The following is a 20540-nucleotide window of genomic DNA, read 5'->3' as shown; positions in this document are numbered from 1 at the left end:
CAAAAATACAGTTTGGTCAACAAACAGCAGTGTTTAAAATAGTAGACATGGGTTGACATATTGGGGGTGAGGTAGGTTACATGGAGTTAATTAGGTAGTACTTAGTTTTTATCTTAAACTGGTTGGGAGAGGTACAGTCTTTAACATAATTGGGAAGGTCATTACACATTCTAGGTCCCTTGATTTGTAAAGCATTTCTAGTTTGATTAAGTCATACTCTTGGAATATCAAGTAAGTAATTGTTTCTGGTGTGGTGCTCATGGGATCTGTTACAACTTTCTAGGAAGCTTTTAAGGTCAGGATTGACATTACAGTTCAGCATTTTATATATATAAAATACACATGAGAGGATGTGTAGTGACTTGATATCTAACATATTCAGAGATTTGAGTAAGGGTACAGAGTGATGTCTGGGGCCAGAGTTAGATATTGTCCTAATAGCAGCTTTGTGTTGAGTAATTAGAGGACGTAAATGATTTTGGGTAGTAGAACCCCAAGCACAAATACCATAGTTGAAATAAGGATAGATGAGGGAGTAATAGAGCGTCACCAGGGCAGGGCGAGGTACATAATATCTGATCTTAGAAAGAATGCCAACAGTTTTTGAAACTTTTTTTGATATATTTAGAATGTGTCCCTGGAAATTCAGCTTGAGGTCACTTGAGAACGCCAAGGAATTTGCCATCTACTTTGTTACAAATTTGGGTATTGTTAATCCTGAGATTTATTTGATTTGAGGATTTATTGCCAAACAAAATATAGAAAGTTTTGTCAATATTGAGGGTGAGTTGGCAGTTAGCCAGTGATGGACTTTATTTAGCTCAGTATTCACTGTAACATTTAGAGCAAGTGCGTCAGGACTGGAGTAAATGAAGGTCGTGTCGTCAGCAAATAGAATTGGTTTGAGATGTTGGGAGGCATTTGGAAGATCATTAGTGTAGATGAGAAAGAGGAGAGGGCCAAGTATGCTGCCCTGGGGAACACCAATGTTGATGGGTAGGGTGGGAGAAATTGAATTATTCACAGAAACATACTGGAGCCTGTCAGTAAGGTAAGACTTAAGGTATTGCAGGGAGTGACCTCTGACTCTATAATGCTGTAATTTAAGAAGAAGGTTTTGGTGGTATTTTGACAGTGTCAAAAAGCCTTACACAGGTCCACAAATAACCACAAATAACCCAACAGGGAACTCATTTTTTATCAAGAGCTGCATGTATCAAGTTAATCATACTAATAAGTGCATCGTTAGTGCTTTTTTGGGGTCTGAAGCCATATTGACAAGAGCTAAGTATATTGAGTTTGGCTAGATAAGAGTAAAGCTGCTTGTAGATTAGTTTTTCAAATATTTTTGACAAGTTTGGCAGAATTGGTATAGGTCTGTAATTGTTAACATCAGTGGGATCACCACATTTGTGGACTCGGGTTACTCTTGCTTTTTTTAGAATATCTGGAAAGGTTTGGAGCTCTAGTGACTTGTTGAAGAGCAATGCAATGGCAGGAGCTAAAGATCTGGAGGCTTTTTTGTAAATAAGAGTTGGTGTCTCCTCAAGGGTACTAGACTTGGAACAAAAAAACACAAACTAAAAACAAAACAAAAAAGTTAAAAAAATAAAATAAAAAGTACCTAATTTCATCTTTATAATTTCCGACCTTGTTGCTTTAAAATTGCACTGTATCTAGTGCTACCCAATCTCTCAATCTTTATGTGCCTAATCCAAACAACCTTACCATTGTGATCATTGTTGTCATCTTATATGTGCTATCAATTTGCTGTATGGTGCCTATTAATCTTTATTTAAATTACCAATCAAGCTGTCAATGCAATCAATCGGAGCTACCAATGTACTTTAATATACTGTACCTACTAATCTCTCTCCTCATTTTTTTCTTGCAATGTATTTGGTATCATTTAATTAATTCTGCTAGAATTTACGTACAGTACTTAAAATTATCTGTTAGATTAAGGACCTGCCCGAAACGCTGTGCGTACTAGTGGCTTTACAAGAATGTAAATACCATGCTATGTATCCTCACAAACCCAATGTACCTTCTTGTATATAAATAAATAAATAAATAAATAAATAAATAAATAAATAAATAAATAAATAGTGGCTTCATTGATACAGGTATGTGTTACTCCTGTACCTACAATTGTACATTACTTTTATGTTCTTTGTACACACATTCTTTAGAATAAAAATTTGAATTTGAAATTTGAACAGTCATTAACTTGGCCAAAGTGCACCCCTCATGAAACTCCAACATGCATCAACAGCAGGGGTGGGTGCAATTACGGTATACACTGTTAGATAACACAGTTAACTGCTCCCTTCTCGTAAAGAAGCCTTGCTGTGGAGAACGAGTTACTTTTACTGCTAAGTAAACAATCATCAGGTGAAAGGAAATGTGTTCAACTGTTTCTGTCCTGCTTGAGGATTGAAATTGGGTCCTTAGTTTGTGAGATGAGGGTGTAGACCACTGTGCAAATGAATGTACAGTGTTAAGTGTCATAAGTTAACTGTGGTAAAAATGGAGTCAAAGTTTATCATTTGTCATTATGTTGAATTAAGAAAGGCCATGAAGATTTATCGTTCTTAATTACTGAAGTTATTTCAAGTGCTATATATATAATACATAACAGTAGCAATGATGATTTTACTGGAGTTGAAACAAAACTCCAAATACAATATACAGTATAGTGCTTCAACCATAGCAACCAATCAGTTTAAAATTTTTGGCCATTAAACCATGTGCTACAATATTTACTAGGAAAGTATTAAGAATTCCAGAGAACAACATAGAGCGGATATAGGTGTCTAGAGATGAAGTGGAAAATATGCTAAAGGAGCTCAGTAAGAACAAAGCAGCTGGCCCAGATGGAGTTTCACCATGGGTTCTGAGAGAATGGACATCTGAGCTCAGCATTCCACTTCACCTGATCTTTCAGGCATCCCTGTGTACAGGAATTGTAGCAGACGTGTGGAAACAGGCTAACATTGTTCCAATCTACAAAAGTGGCAGCAGAGAAGACCCCCTCAATTATAGACCTGTATCATTGACAAGTGTAATAGTGAAAGTATTGGAAAAACTAATCAAAACTAAATGGGTAGAACACCTGGAGAGAAATGATATAATATCAGACAGACAGTATGGTTTTTGATCTGGAAGATCCTGTGTATCGAATTTACTCAGTTTCTATGATCGAGCCACAGAAATATTACAGGAAAGAGATGGTTGGGTTGACTGCATCTATCTGGACCTAAAAAAGGCTTTCGACAGAGTTCCACATAAGAGGTTGTTCTGGAAACTGGAAAATATTGGAGGGGTGACAGGTAAGCTTCTAACATGGATGAAAAATTTTCCGACTGATAGAAAAATGAGGGCAGTAATCAGAGGCAATGTTTCGGAATGGAGAAATGTCACAAGTAGAGTAACACAGGGTTCAGGTCTTGCACCAGTGATGTTTATTGTCTACATAAATGATCTACCAGTTGGTATACAGAATTATATGAACATGTTCGCTGATGATGCTAAGATAATAGGAAGGATAAGAAATTTAGATGATTGTCATGCCCTTCAAGAAGACCTGGACAAAGTAAGTATATGGAGCACCACTTGGCAAATGGAATTTAATGTTAATAAATGTCATGTTATGGAATGTGGAATAGGAGAACATAGACCCCACACAACCTATATATTATGTGAGAAATCTTTGAAGAATTCTGATAAAGAAAGAGATCTAGGAGTGGTTCTAGATAGAAAACTATCACCTGAGGACCACATAAAGAATATTGTGCAAGGAGCCTATGCTATGCTTTCTAACTTCAGAATTGCATTTAAATACATGGATGGCTATATACTAAAGAAATTGTTCATGACTTTTGTTAGGCCAAAGCTAGAATATGCAGCTGTTGTGTGGTGCCCATATCTTAAGAAGCACATCAACAAACTGGAAAAGGTGCAAAGACATGCTTCTAAGTGGCTCTTAGAACTGAAGGGCAAGAGCTACGAGGAGAGGTTAGAAGCATTAAATATGCCAAAACTAGAAGACAGAAGAAAAAGAAGTGATATGATCACTACGTACAAAATAGTAACAGGAATTGATAAAATCGACAGGGAAGATTTCCTGAGACCTGGCACTTCAAGAACAAGAGGTCATAGATTTAAACTAGCTAAACACAGAAGTCGAAGAAATATAAGAAAATTCACCTTCGCAAATAGAGTGGTAGACGGTTGGAACAAGTTAAGTGAGAAGGTGGTGGAGGCCAAGACCGTCAGTAGTTTCAAAGCGTTATATGACAAAGAGTGCTGGGAAGACGGGACTCCACGAGCGTAGCTCTCATACTACACTTAGGTAATTACACTTAGGTAATTACACACACACACACACACACACACAGTATATAATATATTATGTATGTTGGACAATCAAAAGTGTGTTGGTGTATGTAGTCAGAGAAGAACTAGCAAGAATAAGCAAGACATCTTTTTGTTCATTGTTAAGAACTATTAAGGAATGCTTGGCACCTCTTTGCTCTTTGTAAGAAGAAATCCATCTGAGAAAGGATGAGTGCTGTTTCTCATCAGAGAAGAACCAACAATGGTAGGTAGGAATTGTACTTGCTCATCAGAGAAACATTAGGGGAAGGCAAAGTACCTCTGTTCATCAGAAGAACCATGCACAGTTTTTCTTGTCATGATGTTCTTGTGTTTAATGTTAATCAATGAAACAAATTTATTTTTTCAACAGGACGTATTGTTCATGGTTGTGAATTAGAAATAACATGGGCAAAGCCAGTAAAGAATCGTGAGGAATACCATCAGCGAAAGTCCCTTGCTCGTTCTATGATAAGTGCTGGACAAAATCAACCTGGATATGTTCCCCATATTATGTCTGGAGGGTAAGTTCACTGGTACGTCATATACAATGATGCTCTAATGCAGTTTTCTGGACTATAATTGCTGTAGAGTTGTGCTGATTTATCAGTTGTATTGGCCTATTTATACTATTTCAGAAGTATCAAATTCTTCACAAGCACACTTGTGCTTCTATTCAAAGTTTCAAACTCAGGTGGGAATGTAAGGGAACTTGATCCAAACAATTCTAAGACTAGGTAGTTGTGCAAAATAAGCATGGGTTTGTTCATAACCATGGGTTTGTTCATAACCATGGGTTCATAAGCATGGGTTTGTTCATAAGCATGGGTTTGTTCATAACCATGGGTTTGTTCATAACCATGGGTTCATAAGCATGGGTTTGTTCATAAGCATGGGTTTGTTCATAACCATGGGTTCATAAGCATGGGTTTATTCATAACCATGGGTTCATAACCATGGGGTTTGTTCATAAGCATGGGTTTGTTCATAACAATGGGGGTATAACCATGAGTTTGTTCATAAGCATGGGTTTGTTCATAACAATGGGTTTATAACCATGAGTTTGTTCATAAGCATGGGTTTGTTCATAACTGGGTTTATAACCATGAGTTTGTTCATAAGCATGGGTTTGTTCATGAGCATGGGTTTGTTCATAACCATGGGTTCATAAGCATGGGTTTGTTCATAACCATGGGTTCATAAGCATGGGTTTGTTCACAACCATGGGTTCATAAGCATGGGTTTGTTCATAACCATGGGGTTTGTTCATAACCATGGGGTTTGTTCATAACCATGGGGTTTGTTCATAACCATGGGGTTTGTTCATAACCATGGGTTTGTTCATAAGTATGGGTTTGTTCATAATCATGGGTTCATAACTCTGGGGTTTGTTCATAACCATAGGTTTGTTCATAACCATGAGTTTGTTCATAAGCATGGGTTTGTTCATAAGCATGGGTTCATAAGCATGAGTTTGTTCATAACCATGAGTTTGTTCATGATCATGGGTTTGTTCATACCATGGGTTTGTTCATTACCATGGGTTCATAAGCATGGGTTTGTTCATAACCATGGATTTGTTCATAAGTATGGGCTTGTTAATAACCATGGGTTTGCTCATAAGCATGGATTTGTTCATAAGCATGGATTTGTTCATATGGATGGGTTCATAAGCATGGGTTTGTTCATAACTATGGGTTTGTTCATAAGCATGGGTTTGCTTATAAGCATGGGTTTGTTCACAACCATGGGTTTGTTCATAAGCATGGGTTTGTTCATAACTATGGGTTTGTTCATAAGCATGGGTTTGCTTATAAGCATAGGTTTGTTCATAAGCATGGATTTGTTCATAACTATGGGTTTGGTCATAAGCATGGGTTTGTTCATAACTATGGGTTTGTTCATAAGCATGGATTTGTTCATAACTATGGGTTTGTTCATAAGCATGGATTTGTTCATAACTATGGGTTTGCTCATAAGCATAAGTTTGTTCATAACTATGGGTTTGCTCATAAGCATAAGTTTGTTCATAAGCATGGATTTGTTCATATGGATGGGTTCATAAGCATGGGTTTGTTCATAAGCATGGGTTTGTTCACAACCATGGGTTTGTTCATAAGCATGGGTTTGTTCATAAGCATGGGTTTGTTCACAACCATGGGTTTGTTCATAAGCATGGGTTTGTTCATAAGCATTGGTTTGTTCACGGATAATAACATGTTCATGTTATCCTTGTTCATGGACAAGGATAAAAAGGGTTTGTGAATTCCTTCCATGAACTGTATTCATCTAGGCCACATACTCATAATACATTTCATTCCATGTTATATGTGAATACTGTATATACAGCAGAGAATGTGTTCATGTAAACTCATCAAGCTCAGGTCTTCAATAATTTATGACATATGTTGTCATACAGTGTTTTGAGCAGCATAATTCCTTGATGAGTATTGGTGTGTCAGTAAAGGTATAATACTGTTCCAGTATTTTGTTTTACTATAAGGGATACAGAAGTTTTCTCATTCCAGATCTGCACCACAACCCACTTGGACATTGTGAGTAGCAATTAGCAATAAATCCCAGTTTGTATCGAAGAATTAAATGTATTATACTAAGGTTTATTCACACTTACAAAGTTAATGTTAACAATTATTACAAGCACAGACACTAAACTTAGACATTAGAAATGGGAAATGTGAAGCTGTTTCAGTTCATTCTGGGCCAGAACCTGGCCCCTCCCCCTCAAATCAAAGCACAGGGAGCAGTGACACTTATGGTAAAATTGTTCTGCATTTATTCATGTCTTATCACCAACTGGGAAGCACCCAGAAAGTCAGTGAAACAAAGCAAACCAATACTGGTTATAGCAGAGATTGCAGCCTCAAGAATTGCCAAAAAAACTCCTACAACACTGTAAACAATTGAATATTTATGAAAAAAGCACTAGCTTGTTCAATCTACTTCCCCCCTTCCCCTCCATTTGGGGAGAGTAGGGACGCAGCCTTGGGTCAGGCAGCTGCTCCACTCTGAGTTCTATGAAGCTGAAAATGCCCCTAATGCCCTGGGGAAGAGATGTCAGGAAGTCAGTGGGGTATACCCAGAAATTGGCGTTTCATCACAACAGCCTCAGAACTGGGGTTGGGTAGTCAGCGCGGGAGGTCTGGGGCTTCCCCTTCCCCCTCCTGGGGAGGGGGGGGGGGAGCTGCGCAGACAGCGGTATGGCAGCTGTGATGAAGTCATGCTTGTTTACTTGTTTTCTGATTGGGGAGTTCTGCCTGCTCGTTCAGTTTTTGGTTTGCAATTTTTAACCAGCTGTAGTTTGTTTTGGGATTCCTACCTTTCTGGGTGTCTGACCTGATAGATAGCAGACAGACTGCTTCCAACCACATAGGGAGAGTCTAAAGGCCATTGCTCCTCGTGCCTTTCTGAGGGGGCCAGATTCTGGCTCTTGGTCCCTGGTAGGCCTAGAATTCCATTGACTGACTGTTGCCATGGTCTAATATATATACACATCAGCCTGGTATAGCTCCAGGGAGCCTCCAGGTCTCACCCAGAAAATGGTGTTTCAGTACATTCATCACTGGGTTTTTTTCTGCACAGGCATATATAAATATTTGTCCATAGCCCCTGTGTAAGGGTTAAAATATCATCTTTGGGTTTTGTCTCGAGTGCAACAATGTTTGGCATTTGCAGCTGTAATACATCATTTAGGTCCAGTAGTTTTTATCACGCTCAACAAAGACATTTGTTAGTGTATATATGTTTCCTCTCCCCTTGTTCTTAACTCCCCCTTTCCCTAGTGTGGATGGAATTCAGTCCAAATAAAGAAACAAGCAGATGAACTATGTCCACCACTAATGCACCTTTTTAGAAAATCTCTGAACCAAGGCATAGTTCTCTTAGATTGGAAATATGCAACTGTCACCCCTATTTTCAAAAAAGGCAGAAAGAGCTCAGCAGAAAACTATTGTCTGATCAGCTTGACCTCTTACATCTGCAAGCTCATGGAGAGTGGACTATAGGCATTTATGATTATCATTTTACAGTACAGTGTATTTAATTACCAGACACTTTATACATAAATATTGATGACACCTTATTCCTAAACCTATATATTTTAAATGGTTGAAAACCTTGCTTGACTAATAGTATGGATAAGCTCAATTGTAAAAATTTAGCAAATATGGTTGAGCAACTTGAAAGCTCACTTCAAACTTTAGATCATTACAATATGTCAGAATCAGGCTTTATTCCACTTGCAGAATACTAATTTTATATTTATTTCAGGGATCCAGTACTGGTTGTACCTCAAGTACGGCGTGCAGCAGGGACACAAGGTCTGCAACATTATTCACCAAGGGGGCTTAATTCTCGAACGAGAGCTGCTGAGGTATAAATCACTATTATAATTAACCCGTGTACTATGCACCCATTTAATATGGAACCTCACTGTGATGTGCATAAAAAACCAGCGTTGAATGTAATGAAACGCCATTTTCTGGGCGAGTCCCGGAGGCTCCCCGGAGCTATCCAAACTGAATGGATATATATAACTTTCTGGCATCAGTCAAAGTGCTAGGAGTTCTTGCCCACCGGGGACCACAAGTCAGAACCTGGCCCCCTCAGAGAGGCATGAGGAGCAATGGCCTATAGAAACCCCCTTCTGGTTGGGAGCATTCTATGTCTGCCATCGACTGGGATAGACACCCAGAAAGGTAGGCGCCCCAAAACAAACCCCTATTCTGGTGAAAATATTGCTACCGAAAACCGAACGAGTGGACAGAACTCCCCCAAAAAAATTATCATACTAGCATGATGTTATCATGTTGCCATGGCACCGTCTGCGCAACCTTCCCCCCCCCCCTTCCTGGGAGTGGGAAGGGGGAGCCCCAGACCCCTCCGCGCTGGCGATCCAACTGGCAGTTCTTAGGCTGGATGTCAAAATACGTGAAAAACACCGCCGAACGGAGGGAGGGAGGGATGCCGGGGAGCCTCTGGGACTCACCCAGAAAATGGCGTTTCATTACATCCAACACTGATTTTCTGGGGGATTGCCCCGTCGGCTCCCCGGAGCCACCTCACCACAGGTAAGGAAAATAGGAAAGGATCCGAGAGGCAGACACCACGCGCCCTAACCTAAAAAACCAAGACCACAGACAAAACAAAGACCCCGCAGACCCGAACCCCCGAACAGGAATGAGGGAAGAAGGCAACGCGAACAACCAAAATGCATCCACGACCCCAGAGAACTGCGAAAAAATTGCAACTGACCAACCAAGCAGCAACCCAAAGACCAAACTGAGGAGAAGAAAATAGACCATCCAGGCCAACGACTAGGATGCCACCAGAACTCAAGAGCAGGTCGGAGGTGAAACCCCAAGACAGCAAGTGGAACAGAGCAGAAGGAACCGCAACACCGAACGCAAGCTGGAGCGGCTCCGCCAGCACCACCCAAAACGAGGCGACAGTACGCGGTCCCAGACGACGGTCCCGGAACAACCCCGAAGGGAAGGCAAGCCAGCCCTATCAGAGACCGAAGGACCCTTCGCAGTGCTAGGAAAACGGAAGGACCACCAGGAAAACCACACACCGCCCCCGAGACAAAACACGCAGGTGGGAGACCAACAACAAACCCACCAGGGCTGACACAAGCGACGAGAAACGAGAGACAAAAACCACAGACACGAAAACTCGAGGGAAAGAACAAACCCTGTACAGAGCAAGACCAACCCACAAAAAGGAGGCGGAGCCGCGGGAAGACCCACCTGACTGGAACCGAGGAAAGCAGCAGGTCTTGACAAGGCAGGCAAAAACCAAAAGGAACAGCCGCCAAGGAAACAAGGAACCCCAACCCCAATGAGCCGAAAAAACCAACCTGGGCGAGCAGAAACCCCCCGTCCGGGAGGAACCCCCCCCCCCCCCCCCCAGGGCCCCTGAAGGTCCAAGGCCAAACACCAAGGAGCCAGGGCCCAGGCAAAGGCCAACGAGGAAAATGAGCACCACGAACGAAAGCGCAAAGTGGGAATCCAAAAATAGTGACCCCGCAACCCAAAGAAGCAACATAAGCTCCAGCAGGGAAGAATGACACTCGCGCCCCTGAGGCATCCATGAGGAGAACTACACAGGATGTGAACCGCAGGAAAGCAAACACACCTGTTCCGCAAAAGGAACAAAGACAAACCGGAGCCAGGACCGGAACCCAGCTACCTGTTCCAAGAAAAGGAACCAGTAAGGCAGGAGCGGTGAACCGAAAGTCCACAACCCCCCACAGACAGTGCAACACAGAAGCCTGCAGTAAATCACAAAGAAAAAATGTAGGAACTCGGTACCAACAAGGAACACCGGGGTAGTCCAAAAGCAGGGAACTGAACATGGACAGAAGCCCACCTGAGCACCCAACATCCAGATAGTCAATAAACACCGACCCAGATACACGGTCAAGTGTAACATAGGAGGAGGAAAAATGGAAAAAGGCAAGGAAAACCCTGAATACACACCAAGGAGCGGCTGGGATGCAATGCTCACGACCAACCACAAAATGTGTAGTGGAGGTCGCACATACCCGAGGGACATCATGGACAGCAGGGCGCAGCCAGGCACCGAAGATAGGCAAGGAATGAGTGTCCAGATAGGGAAAAGACCCAGGTATCGACAATGAAACCAAAAGCACCGAAATGCCGGGCAGAGCCCCACAGGACAAAATAGAACAAGATACATGGACAGAGGAAAGTCACCGAAGACAAACGCAAGGTGACCAAACACAACACACCACACCTAACACCCCCTGTTAGGAGTCATCAACGCAACCCCGCCAAGCGGGGAAGTGACAGAGTAAACAACGATGGAGCAGTGACCAAGGGTGGCACATGCCACCCTTGTGGCATGTTGTTTACACGAAACAAAGGGTAGAAATTGGATAAGTGTAGATTGAGGAAAAACCTGGGTAAAGACTGGTTCGGTAACAGGTTCGATGATTTGTGGAACCAAATACCGCGTAATGTGGCGGAGGTGGGGTCCCTCAATTGTTATAAGCGTGGGTTGGACATGTACATGAGTGGGATTGGGTGGATATTAAAAGGAGCTGCCTCATATGGGCCAATAGGCCTTCTACAGTCACCTTCGTTCTTATGTCCATATGTTCTTATTCACAAGGGGACACAGGAGGAAGCTGAGTACCCAAAGAAGCCACAGACATGAAAAAGAACCTGATCAATGGCAGAGGAGATAGGAAGCGGAAAGCACTAGGAAGCAAAGTGGCGGAGGCAGACTCCACCCACAGGAGCAAACGTAGAGAAGACAGAGCCCAGGAGGCTCTGGAAACTGCTCAACCGTCGACCAACAGGAGGCGGGGCCACAGAGTTAAGGCTCAACCCCCACAAGCACAACTAGGCAAGCACCCCACCAAAAGTTAAGAACCAGCACCTGGCTGACAGAGGTGCCAGACATGACACTCTCACCTGCAGAGCAGAGACACGACTGTGCCATAACACAGTCGCGCCAAGTAACATACCAGGAGCATTGCTAGTGGTGCGCTCGAACGCCATGCATACCAGAGGCAGTAGGCATTGATGTACTATTACCTGTGTTTTTTTTTTTTTTTACCTATTACTATTACCTATTACAAAGTGTGTTTGTACAAAATGAAATCTTCAGGGAATCAGATACAATAAGAATTCCAGAGAACAACATAGAGCACATAGAGGTGTCTAGAGACAAAGTGGGAAAAATGCTCAAGGAGCTAAATAAGAACAAAGCAGTTGGTCCAGATGGAGTTTCACCATGGGTTCTGAGAGAATGTGCACCTGAGCTCAGCATTCCTCTTCAACTGATTTTTCAGGCATCCCTGTTTACAGGAGTTATAGCTGATGTGTGGAAAAAGGCTAACATAGTTCCAATCTACAAAAGTGGAAGCAGGGAAGACCCCCTTAATTATAGACCGGTATCATTGACAAGTGTAATAGTCAAAATATTGGAAAAAATAATTAAAACTAAATGGGTAGAACACCTGGAGAGAAATGATATAATATCAGACAGACAGTATGGTTTTCGATCTGGAAGATCCTGTGTATCGAATTTACTCTGTTTCTATGATCGAGCAACAGAGATATTACAGGAAAGAGATGGTTGGGTTGACTGCATCTATCTGGACCTAAAAAAGGCTTTCGACAGAGTTCCACATAAGAGGTTGTTCTGGAAACTGGAAAATATTGGAGGGGTGACAGGTAAGCTTCTAACATGGATGAAAAATTTTCTGACTGATAGAAAAATGAGGGCAGTGATCAGAGGAGAAATGTCACAAGTGGAGTACCACAGGGTTCAGTTCTTGCACCAGTGATGTTTATTGTCTACATAAATGATTTACCAGTTGGTATACAGAATTATATGAACATGTTTGTTGATGATGCCAAGATAATAGGAAGGATAAGAAACTTTGATGATTGTCATGCCCTTCAAGATGACCTGGACAAAATAAGTATCTGGAGCACCACTTGGCAAATGGAATTTAATGTTAATAAATGCCATGTTATGGAATGTGGAATAGGAGAACATAGACCCCACACAACCTATTTATTATGTGAGAAATCTTTAAAGAATTCTGATAAAGAAAGAGATCTAGGGGTGGTTCTAGATAGAAAACTATCACCTGAGGACCACATAAAGAATATTGTGTGAGGAGCCTATGCCACGCTTTCTAACTTCAGAATTGCTTTTAAATACATGGATGGCGATATACTAAAGAAATTGTTCACGACTTTTGTTAGGCCAAAGCTAGAATATGCAGCGGTTGTGTGGTGCCCATATCTTAAGAAGCACATCAACAAACTGGAAAAGGTGCAAAGACATGCTACTAAGTGGCTCCCAGAACTGAAGGGCAAGAGCTACGAGGAGAGGTTATAGGCATTAAATATGCCAAAACTAGAAGACAGAAGAAAAAGAGGTGGTATGATCACTACATACAAAATAGTAAGAGGAATTGATAAAATCGATAGGGAAGATTTCCTGAGACCTGGAACTTTAAGAACAAGAGGTCATAGATATAAACTAGCTAAACACAGATGCCGAAGAAATAAGAAAATTCACTTTCGCAAACAGAGTGGTAGACGGTTGGAACAAGTTAGGTGAGAAGGTGGTGGAGGCCAAGACCGTCAGTAGTTTCAAAGCGTTATATGACAAAGAGTGCTGAGAAGACGGGACACCACGAGCGTAACTCTCATCCTGTAACTACACTTAGGTAATTACCTGAATAAAATATGGAAGTCCAAGGTGAAATATGCCCAGAGGCATGTGCCCAGCAGAAGACGAGGAGCAGGACAGAGAGGGAGCAGGAGGCGCTACTCCAAGCCACCCTACGCCCAGAAGCAGAGGAAAGAACAAAGTGACGCCCCCATATATAAAATCCAGAACACCCCCATCATCAAGAGGGCTATGACTGGAGGGAGAAAATGAGTAATAACCATAGAAAACAGCGAGAAACGACGCGGAACACATGAGCCCACCGCTCAGAAACAAACTAGCTAAACTAGTGGGGCTTATTCAATTATTTCTCACTCAAAGCTTGCTGAAATATATGACTTATGAAACTAATTTGTATGCTTCCCAAAGCAATGCATGTACTGGGACCAACACAAACAAGAGATGGGAACCAATGACAGTGAAAGACACGGCACGATATTTGGGACTGACGATCTTGATGGGTATTTGCCCGTTGCCAAGAATTAGAATGTACTGGCAAACAAGTAGATTTTGGCATATACCTTGTTTCAATACGTTTATGACTTGTAAACGATATGAATTGATTCGAAAGTATTTCCATATTTATAACAGTAAGTCCATTCCACAAGGTTAAGGAATGCTAGAAAATTGCAAAGGGATGAGGATGGGAAAGGGTGGTCGTTAAGACGAGATCTTTCAAAAGAAGATAGAGAGAAGCTGAAACTGAACCTCGCCGAGGCAAAACATTTAAATGAGAGCAGGAATGAAGAAGAAATAAATTCTTTTTTCTACAAAGTGATAGGGGTAGGCAAACCAGTAAAGTGGTACATAAAGGCAAACCAACAAAATCAATAGAGAGAGGGGGAGTGAAGAATAAGGAGAGGGGGAACAAGTTCCTGAAGATTGCATACACCAACATAGATGGAGTGAGATCGAAGATACTGGAGTTAAGTGATGTAATACAGCTGCAGACACCAGACATTGTTGCACTCACGGAGACAAAACTTGAAGATGTAATTTTAAATGAGGTCATATTCCCAAGGGGCTACTCAATTTGGAGACGGGACAGAAAAATTAGGAAAGGCGGTGGCGTTGCTGTGCTGGTAAAAGAACACCTAAAGGTGAAGGAAATAATGACTGCCAATCCACAAGAAGTTGACATAATAGCACTAGAGATCTGCTATGAGGATGATAAACTAATGATGATAAATGCATATAGTCCACCGCCAAGCAGCACATGGTCAAAGGAGGAGCTAGATAGTAAACGTGAAGGTCTTATAACAATAATGAGAGAGATTATAGCGAGAGCGGATAACGATAGATCACGACTGTTGATAGTCGGTGACTTCAACTTGAAATCCATAGACTGGGAAGCATATAAAGCTAAAACAGAAGATTTTTGGACCTGTAAATTTGTAGACCTCATCCTGGAAACATTCTTGTATCAACATGTTAAACAAGCTACGAGGATGAGGGAAGGGGACGTTCCCTCCATGCTAGATTTGATATTTACCAGGAAGGAGGAAGAGATATTTGACATTCAGTACCTTCCTCCCTTGGGTAAAAGTGACCATGTCTTTTTGGGAATAAAGTATGCAATGCGTTATAAGCTGGAAGAAAATAAGGAGGTTGAAGCAGTTGAAAAACCAGACTTCAGGAGAGGACATTATGGTGACCTTAGAAATTTTTTTAGTGAGTATAATTGGACAGACTTGATGCTAGGCAAGGAAGTGAATGAGATGTATGGCAAGTTTTGTGAAATATATGATAAAGGCACAACAAAATTTATACCAAAACAGAGATGCAGGACCAGAAAACAGGATTGGTTCGACAGAAATTGTGAGAGGGCAAGAGACCAAAAGACACAAAAATGGAATCAGTATAGGAAGAGGCCAAACCCCCAAACATACCAGCGATACAAAGATGCGAGAAACAATTATACAGCAGTAAGGAGAGAGGCAGAAAGAAATTTTGAAAAAGGGATAGCAGATAAATGTAAAACAGAACCGGGCCTATTCTACAAATTCATAAACAACAAATTGCAGGTAAAGGATAATATCCAGAGGTTGGAAATGGGAAACAGATTCACGGAAAATGAAAAGGAAATGTGTGAAACATTAAATGAAAAGTTCCAAAGTGTGTTTGTACATAATGAAATCTTCAGAGAACCAGACACAATAAGAATTCCAGAGAACAACATAGAGCGGATAGAGGTGTCTAGAGATGAAGTGGAAAATATGCTAAAGGAGCTCGGGAGGAACAAAGCAGCTGGCCCAGATGGCGTTTCACCATGGGTTCTGAGAGAATGTGCATCTGAGCTCAGCATTCCACTTCACCTGATCTTTCAGGCATCCCTGTGTACAGGAATCGTAGCAGACGTGTGGAAACAGGCTAACATAGTTCCAATCTACAAAAGTGGCAGCAGGGAAGACCCCCTCAATTATAGACCTGTATCATTGACAAGTGTAATAGTGAAAGTATTGGAAAAGCTAATCAAAACTAAATGGGTAGAACACCTGGAGAGAAATGATATAATATCAGACAGACAGTATGGTTTTCGATCAGGAAGATCCTGTGTATCGAATTTACTCAGTTTCTATGATCGGGCCACAGAGATTTTACAGGAAAGAGATGGCTGGGTTGACTGCATCTATCTGGACCTAAAAAAGGCTTTCGACAGAGTTCCACATAAGAGGTTGTTCTGGAAACTGGAAAATATTGGAGGGGTGACAGGTAAGCTTCTATCATGGATGAAAAATTTTCTGACTGATAGAAAAATGAGGGCAGTAATCAGAGGCAATGTATCGGAATGGAGAAATGTCACAAGTGGAGTACCACAGGGTTCAGTTCTTGCACCAGTGATGTTTATTGTGTACATAAATGATCTACCAGTTGGTATACAGAATTATATGAACATGTTTGCTGATGATGCTAAGATAATAGGAAGGATAAGAAATTTAGATGATTGTCATGCCCTTCAAGAAGACCTGGACAAAATAAGTATATGGAGCACCACTTGGCAAATGGAATTTAATGTTAATAAATGTCATGTTATGGAATGTGGAATAGGAGAACATAGACCCCACACAACCTATATATTATGTGAGAAATCTTTAAAGAATTCTGATAAAGAAAGAGATCTAGGAGTGGTTCTAGATAGAAAACTATCACCTGAGGACCACATTAAGAATATTGTGCAAGGAGCCTATGCAATGCTTTCTAACTTCAGAATTGCATTTAAATACATGGATGGCGATATACTAAAGAAATTGTTCATGACTTTTGTTAGGCCAAAGCTAGAATATGCAGCTGTTGTGTGGTGCCCATATCTTAAGAAGCACATCAACAAACTGGAAAAGGTGCAAAGACATGCTACTAAGTGGCTCCCAGAACTGAAGGGCAAGAGCTACAAGGAGAGGTTAGAAGCATTAAATATGCCAAAACTAGAAGACAGAAGAAAAAGAGGTGATATGATCACTACGTACAAAATAGTAACAGGAATTGATAAAATCGACAGGGAAGACTTCCTGAGACCTGGAACTTCAAGAACAAGAGGCCATAGATTTAAACTAGCTAAACACAGATGCCGAAGAAATATAAGAAAATTCACCTTCGCAAATAGAGTGGTAGACGGTTGGAACAAGTTAAGTGAGAAGGTGGTGGAGGCCAAGACCGTCAGTAGTTTCAAAGCGTTATATGACAAAGAGTGCTGGGAAGACGGGACACCACGAGCGTAGCTCTCATCCTGTAACTACACTTAGGTAATTACACTTAGGTAATTACAAGGCCACAATCTAGACAGACTAATCAAAGTTCGATCAGTCATGTAATATCTCACAAATAAATAGTGCTCCTGGCTGTCTGGGTTCGAATCCTCATGGGGTGTGGAGTTTTCAGTTGCATATATGCTTGGGGTTGCTTTTATTTATTATTCATATATATATATATATATATATATATATATATATATATATATATATATATATATATATATATTATATATATATATATATATATATATTATATATATAATAATAATAATAATAATACTGTAATAATAATAATAAAAAACACACACATTAGTGTTTGCTATATCTATTTGTAATTTTTCTTGTTTTATGTTAATTTCAGACCCAACTTGTGGGAATTCCAGCACCTACAATGTATGTTCAACAGGAAGTACAAGTCAAATGTCCAAATGAGGTTAGTTTTCCTACGGATAACGTGTGTTTCTTCTATCCTGCAGACTTTTTTTTTCTGTGAAGGATCCCCCTATGGCTCCCTGGAGCTATTGGGCTAATATGTGACACATTAGACCAGGGCATTAGTCTATGGAGTTCAGTCTACCAGGGACCACGAGCCAAAACCTGGCCCCCTCAGAGAGGTGCAGGGAGCAGTGGCACTGGAAAAAAAAACCTTGTGGTTGGTTTTTTTTCTTATGTCATCGACCGGGGTTAGGCACTGAGAAAAGTAGGCATAACAAAACAAACCCCACATGTTAAGAAAATAACAACGAAAAACCGAAAAGAGAGGAAGAACTCCCTCCAATCCCAAGGAAACAAGCAAACATCACAGTACACCGCTGTGTCGCTTGTCTGTGCAGCCCTCCCCTCCCCGTGCTGGCTACCACTTGTCATTTGTCATACCAGTTCATTTGCTAATGTGATCCGGAGCGGAAGGAGCAGTGGCACTGGAAAAAAAAACCTTGTGGTTGGTTTTTTTTTCTTATGTCATCGACCGGGGTTAGGCACTGAGAAAAGTAGGCATAACAAAACAAACCCCACATGTTAAGAAAATAACAACGAAAAACCGAAAAGAGAGGAAGAACTCCCTCCAATCCCAAGGAAACAAGCAAACATCACAGTACACCGCTGTGTCGCTTGTCTGTGCAGCCCTCCCCTCCCCGTGCTGGCTACCACTTGTCATTTGTCATACCAGTTCATTTGCTAATGTGATCCGGAGCGGAAGTCTTCTCTGGCCTTGAAATTCAGAGCGGTATTTTGCCTTCATTGCGACGTCTGCATTGTTGTTGTGTGTGGTGGCCAGGTCTTCTCAAGAGTACGGGGCTGCGTGCCCTTAGGGGCATCCCTTCCTAGGCACCCTGCGAGTACTGCCCTTGAGTGTTAGGGTTCTCTTCCCTGGTGCGTTCGGGAACCATATCCATTAGGGTTTATGCTGCTCGACATTTACGCCGTCCTTGGGGCCAGCTGGGGTTTTGTGTCCCTTATTTGGCCTTGGGGAGGGAGTGATATAGTGCTGGTTGAAATGTCAAGGTGTTGTGCAGTTTGCCTACCTACACGGTGGCTGGTTCCTGTTTCCTCTGGGGATGTTGCACTTTTGCATGGTTTTTCTTTTGTTTTTGTTTACTTGCCTGGAAAGGGTCTGCCTGGTGTGGCTATAATTCCACTTATAATATTTTGGTGGCCCTGTGATTGTATCATCGCAGGGGTTTCAGTGTTTTGATACCCCCCCCCCCTTGTTAGCGTTGGGTCTTAACCAGTTAGCAACATCTTGCCCGGGCTTCCTGTAGCAGGCAGCTTACGGACCCTGAAAAACCCTGTTGGGATTCAGTGAACCTATGGATGCGTCTTCCGAGTTCCTGCTCACCTCATACGGGTTCAAAAGCTGCTGTGTGCCCTTTTCTCAAGGTGACAGCCATCTTTTCTGTGGGGAGCCCCTATGGCTCCCTGGAGCTTATCAGGCTAATGTATGTTATATTAGACCGGGGACATTAGCTATGGAGTTCAGACCTACCAGGGACCAGCGCCAGAACCTGGCCCTTTCAGAGAGGTTTCAGGGAGCAATGGCCCTGGAAAACCCCCTTGTGGTTGGGGGTTTTCCTTATCTGCCATCGACCGGGGTTAGGCACCCAGAAAGGTAGGCATAACAAAACAAACCCCACGTAGTAAGAAACTAAAACAAAAAAACAAACAGAGAGGTAGAAACACCCTACAATCCCAAGGAAACAAGCAAACATCAAAATTTACTGCTCCGCCGATTGTCCGTTCAGCCCTCCCCGCCCCAAGAGGGGGAGGGGGGTCCCCGGACCTCATCGCGCCGGCCGCCTAGCACCAGTTTGTAAGCTAAAGTCAACTGGGACAGATGTTTCTCTGGCCTCAGTTTCCTAGGCGGTGTTTGCCTTTCGTGGCGTTCACTGCCATGTGTTGAGTTGTGCAGTGGCCAGGAGTTCCTCATCAGTACTGGGACTGCATGCGCTTAGGGGCTTCCTTCCCTAAACGCCCTGTGAGTACTGCCCCTGCACGACAGGGTGCGTTCCCTAGGGCGTTCGGGAACCATTTCTGTAGAGGTTCTTGCTGCTCAGCATTTGCCTCGCCCTTGGGGCCAGCTGGGGCTCCTTGAGGCCGGCTGGGGCTTGGGGCCCTTGTTTGGTCCTGGGTAGGGACTGGTATTGTGCTGGTTAAGGAGTCAAAGTGTTGCACGACCTACCACCTATGCAGCGACCGGTACCTGTTACTTCTGGGGGACGGTGTACTTTTGCGGGGTTTTTCTCTTTTCTTTTAATTTGCCTGGTGGGGGTCTGCCTAGTGTGGCTATTGTTCCACTGGTAGTGTTTGGTGGCCCTCTGCTAGGCCCCCATGATTGTACACGTCGCAGGGGTTTTCAGTGTTGCATCCCCTTGTTGGCTTGGGTATTTAACCGGTTAGCAACACCTTGCCCGGGCTTCCCGTAGCAGTCAGTCTACGGGCCCTGGAAAACCCTGTCGGGGCTCGGTGGACCATTGAATGAGTCTTCTGGGTTCCATCCCGTCTTGTGCGGGTTCGTTGGTTGCTGTGTTCTTGTCTCAGGGTGACAGTCACCACTTTTACCTCCGTCATTCTGCCTGTTGGTGTGTTCTATGCTTGTTCTCCAGTACTTTCCTGATGTTATTACTGTTCAGAGTGCAGGCGTCATCCGCAATGCAAGCTTGGTTTAGATTGCTGCAACACGCT

General features: G+C 42.3%; 1 protein-coding gene across 2 annotated transcripts in view; it reads left to right on the top strand.

The window, feature by feature from the left end:
- Nucleotides 1-20540, top strand: part of LOC123768911 (probable RNA-binding protein 46) — a 78132-nt gene that overhangs the window by 35977 nt on the left and 21615 nt on the right. The window contains exons 3-6 of one of the 2 annotated variants that reach the window (XM_045759710.2): nucleotides 4751-4901; nucleotides 6906-6932; nucleotides 8665-8767; nucleotides 17722-17793. In XM_045759710.2, the coding sequence (XP_045615666.1) occupies nucleotides 4751-4901; nucleotides 6906-6932; nucleotides 8665-8767; nucleotides 17722-17793 (353 nt within the window). The remainder of the gene's footprint in view (nucleotides 1-4750; nucleotides 4902-6905; nucleotides 6933-8664; nucleotides 8768-17721; nucleotides 17794-20540) is intronic. The other variant, XM_045759711.2, reaches the window with a different exon arrangement.

This window comes from Procambarus clarkii, chromosome 64, assembly GCF_040958095.1.
Source record: "Procambarus clarkii isolate CNS0578487 chromosome 64, FALCON_Pclarkii_2.0, whole genome shotgun sequence".
Lineage (NCBI taxonomy): Eukaryota > Metazoa > Arthropoda > Malacostraca > Decapoda > Cambaridae > Procambarus > Procambarus clarkii.
Note: the sequence above shows the minus strand (reverse complement) of the source record. Positions and strands in the feature narration are given on the sequence as shown.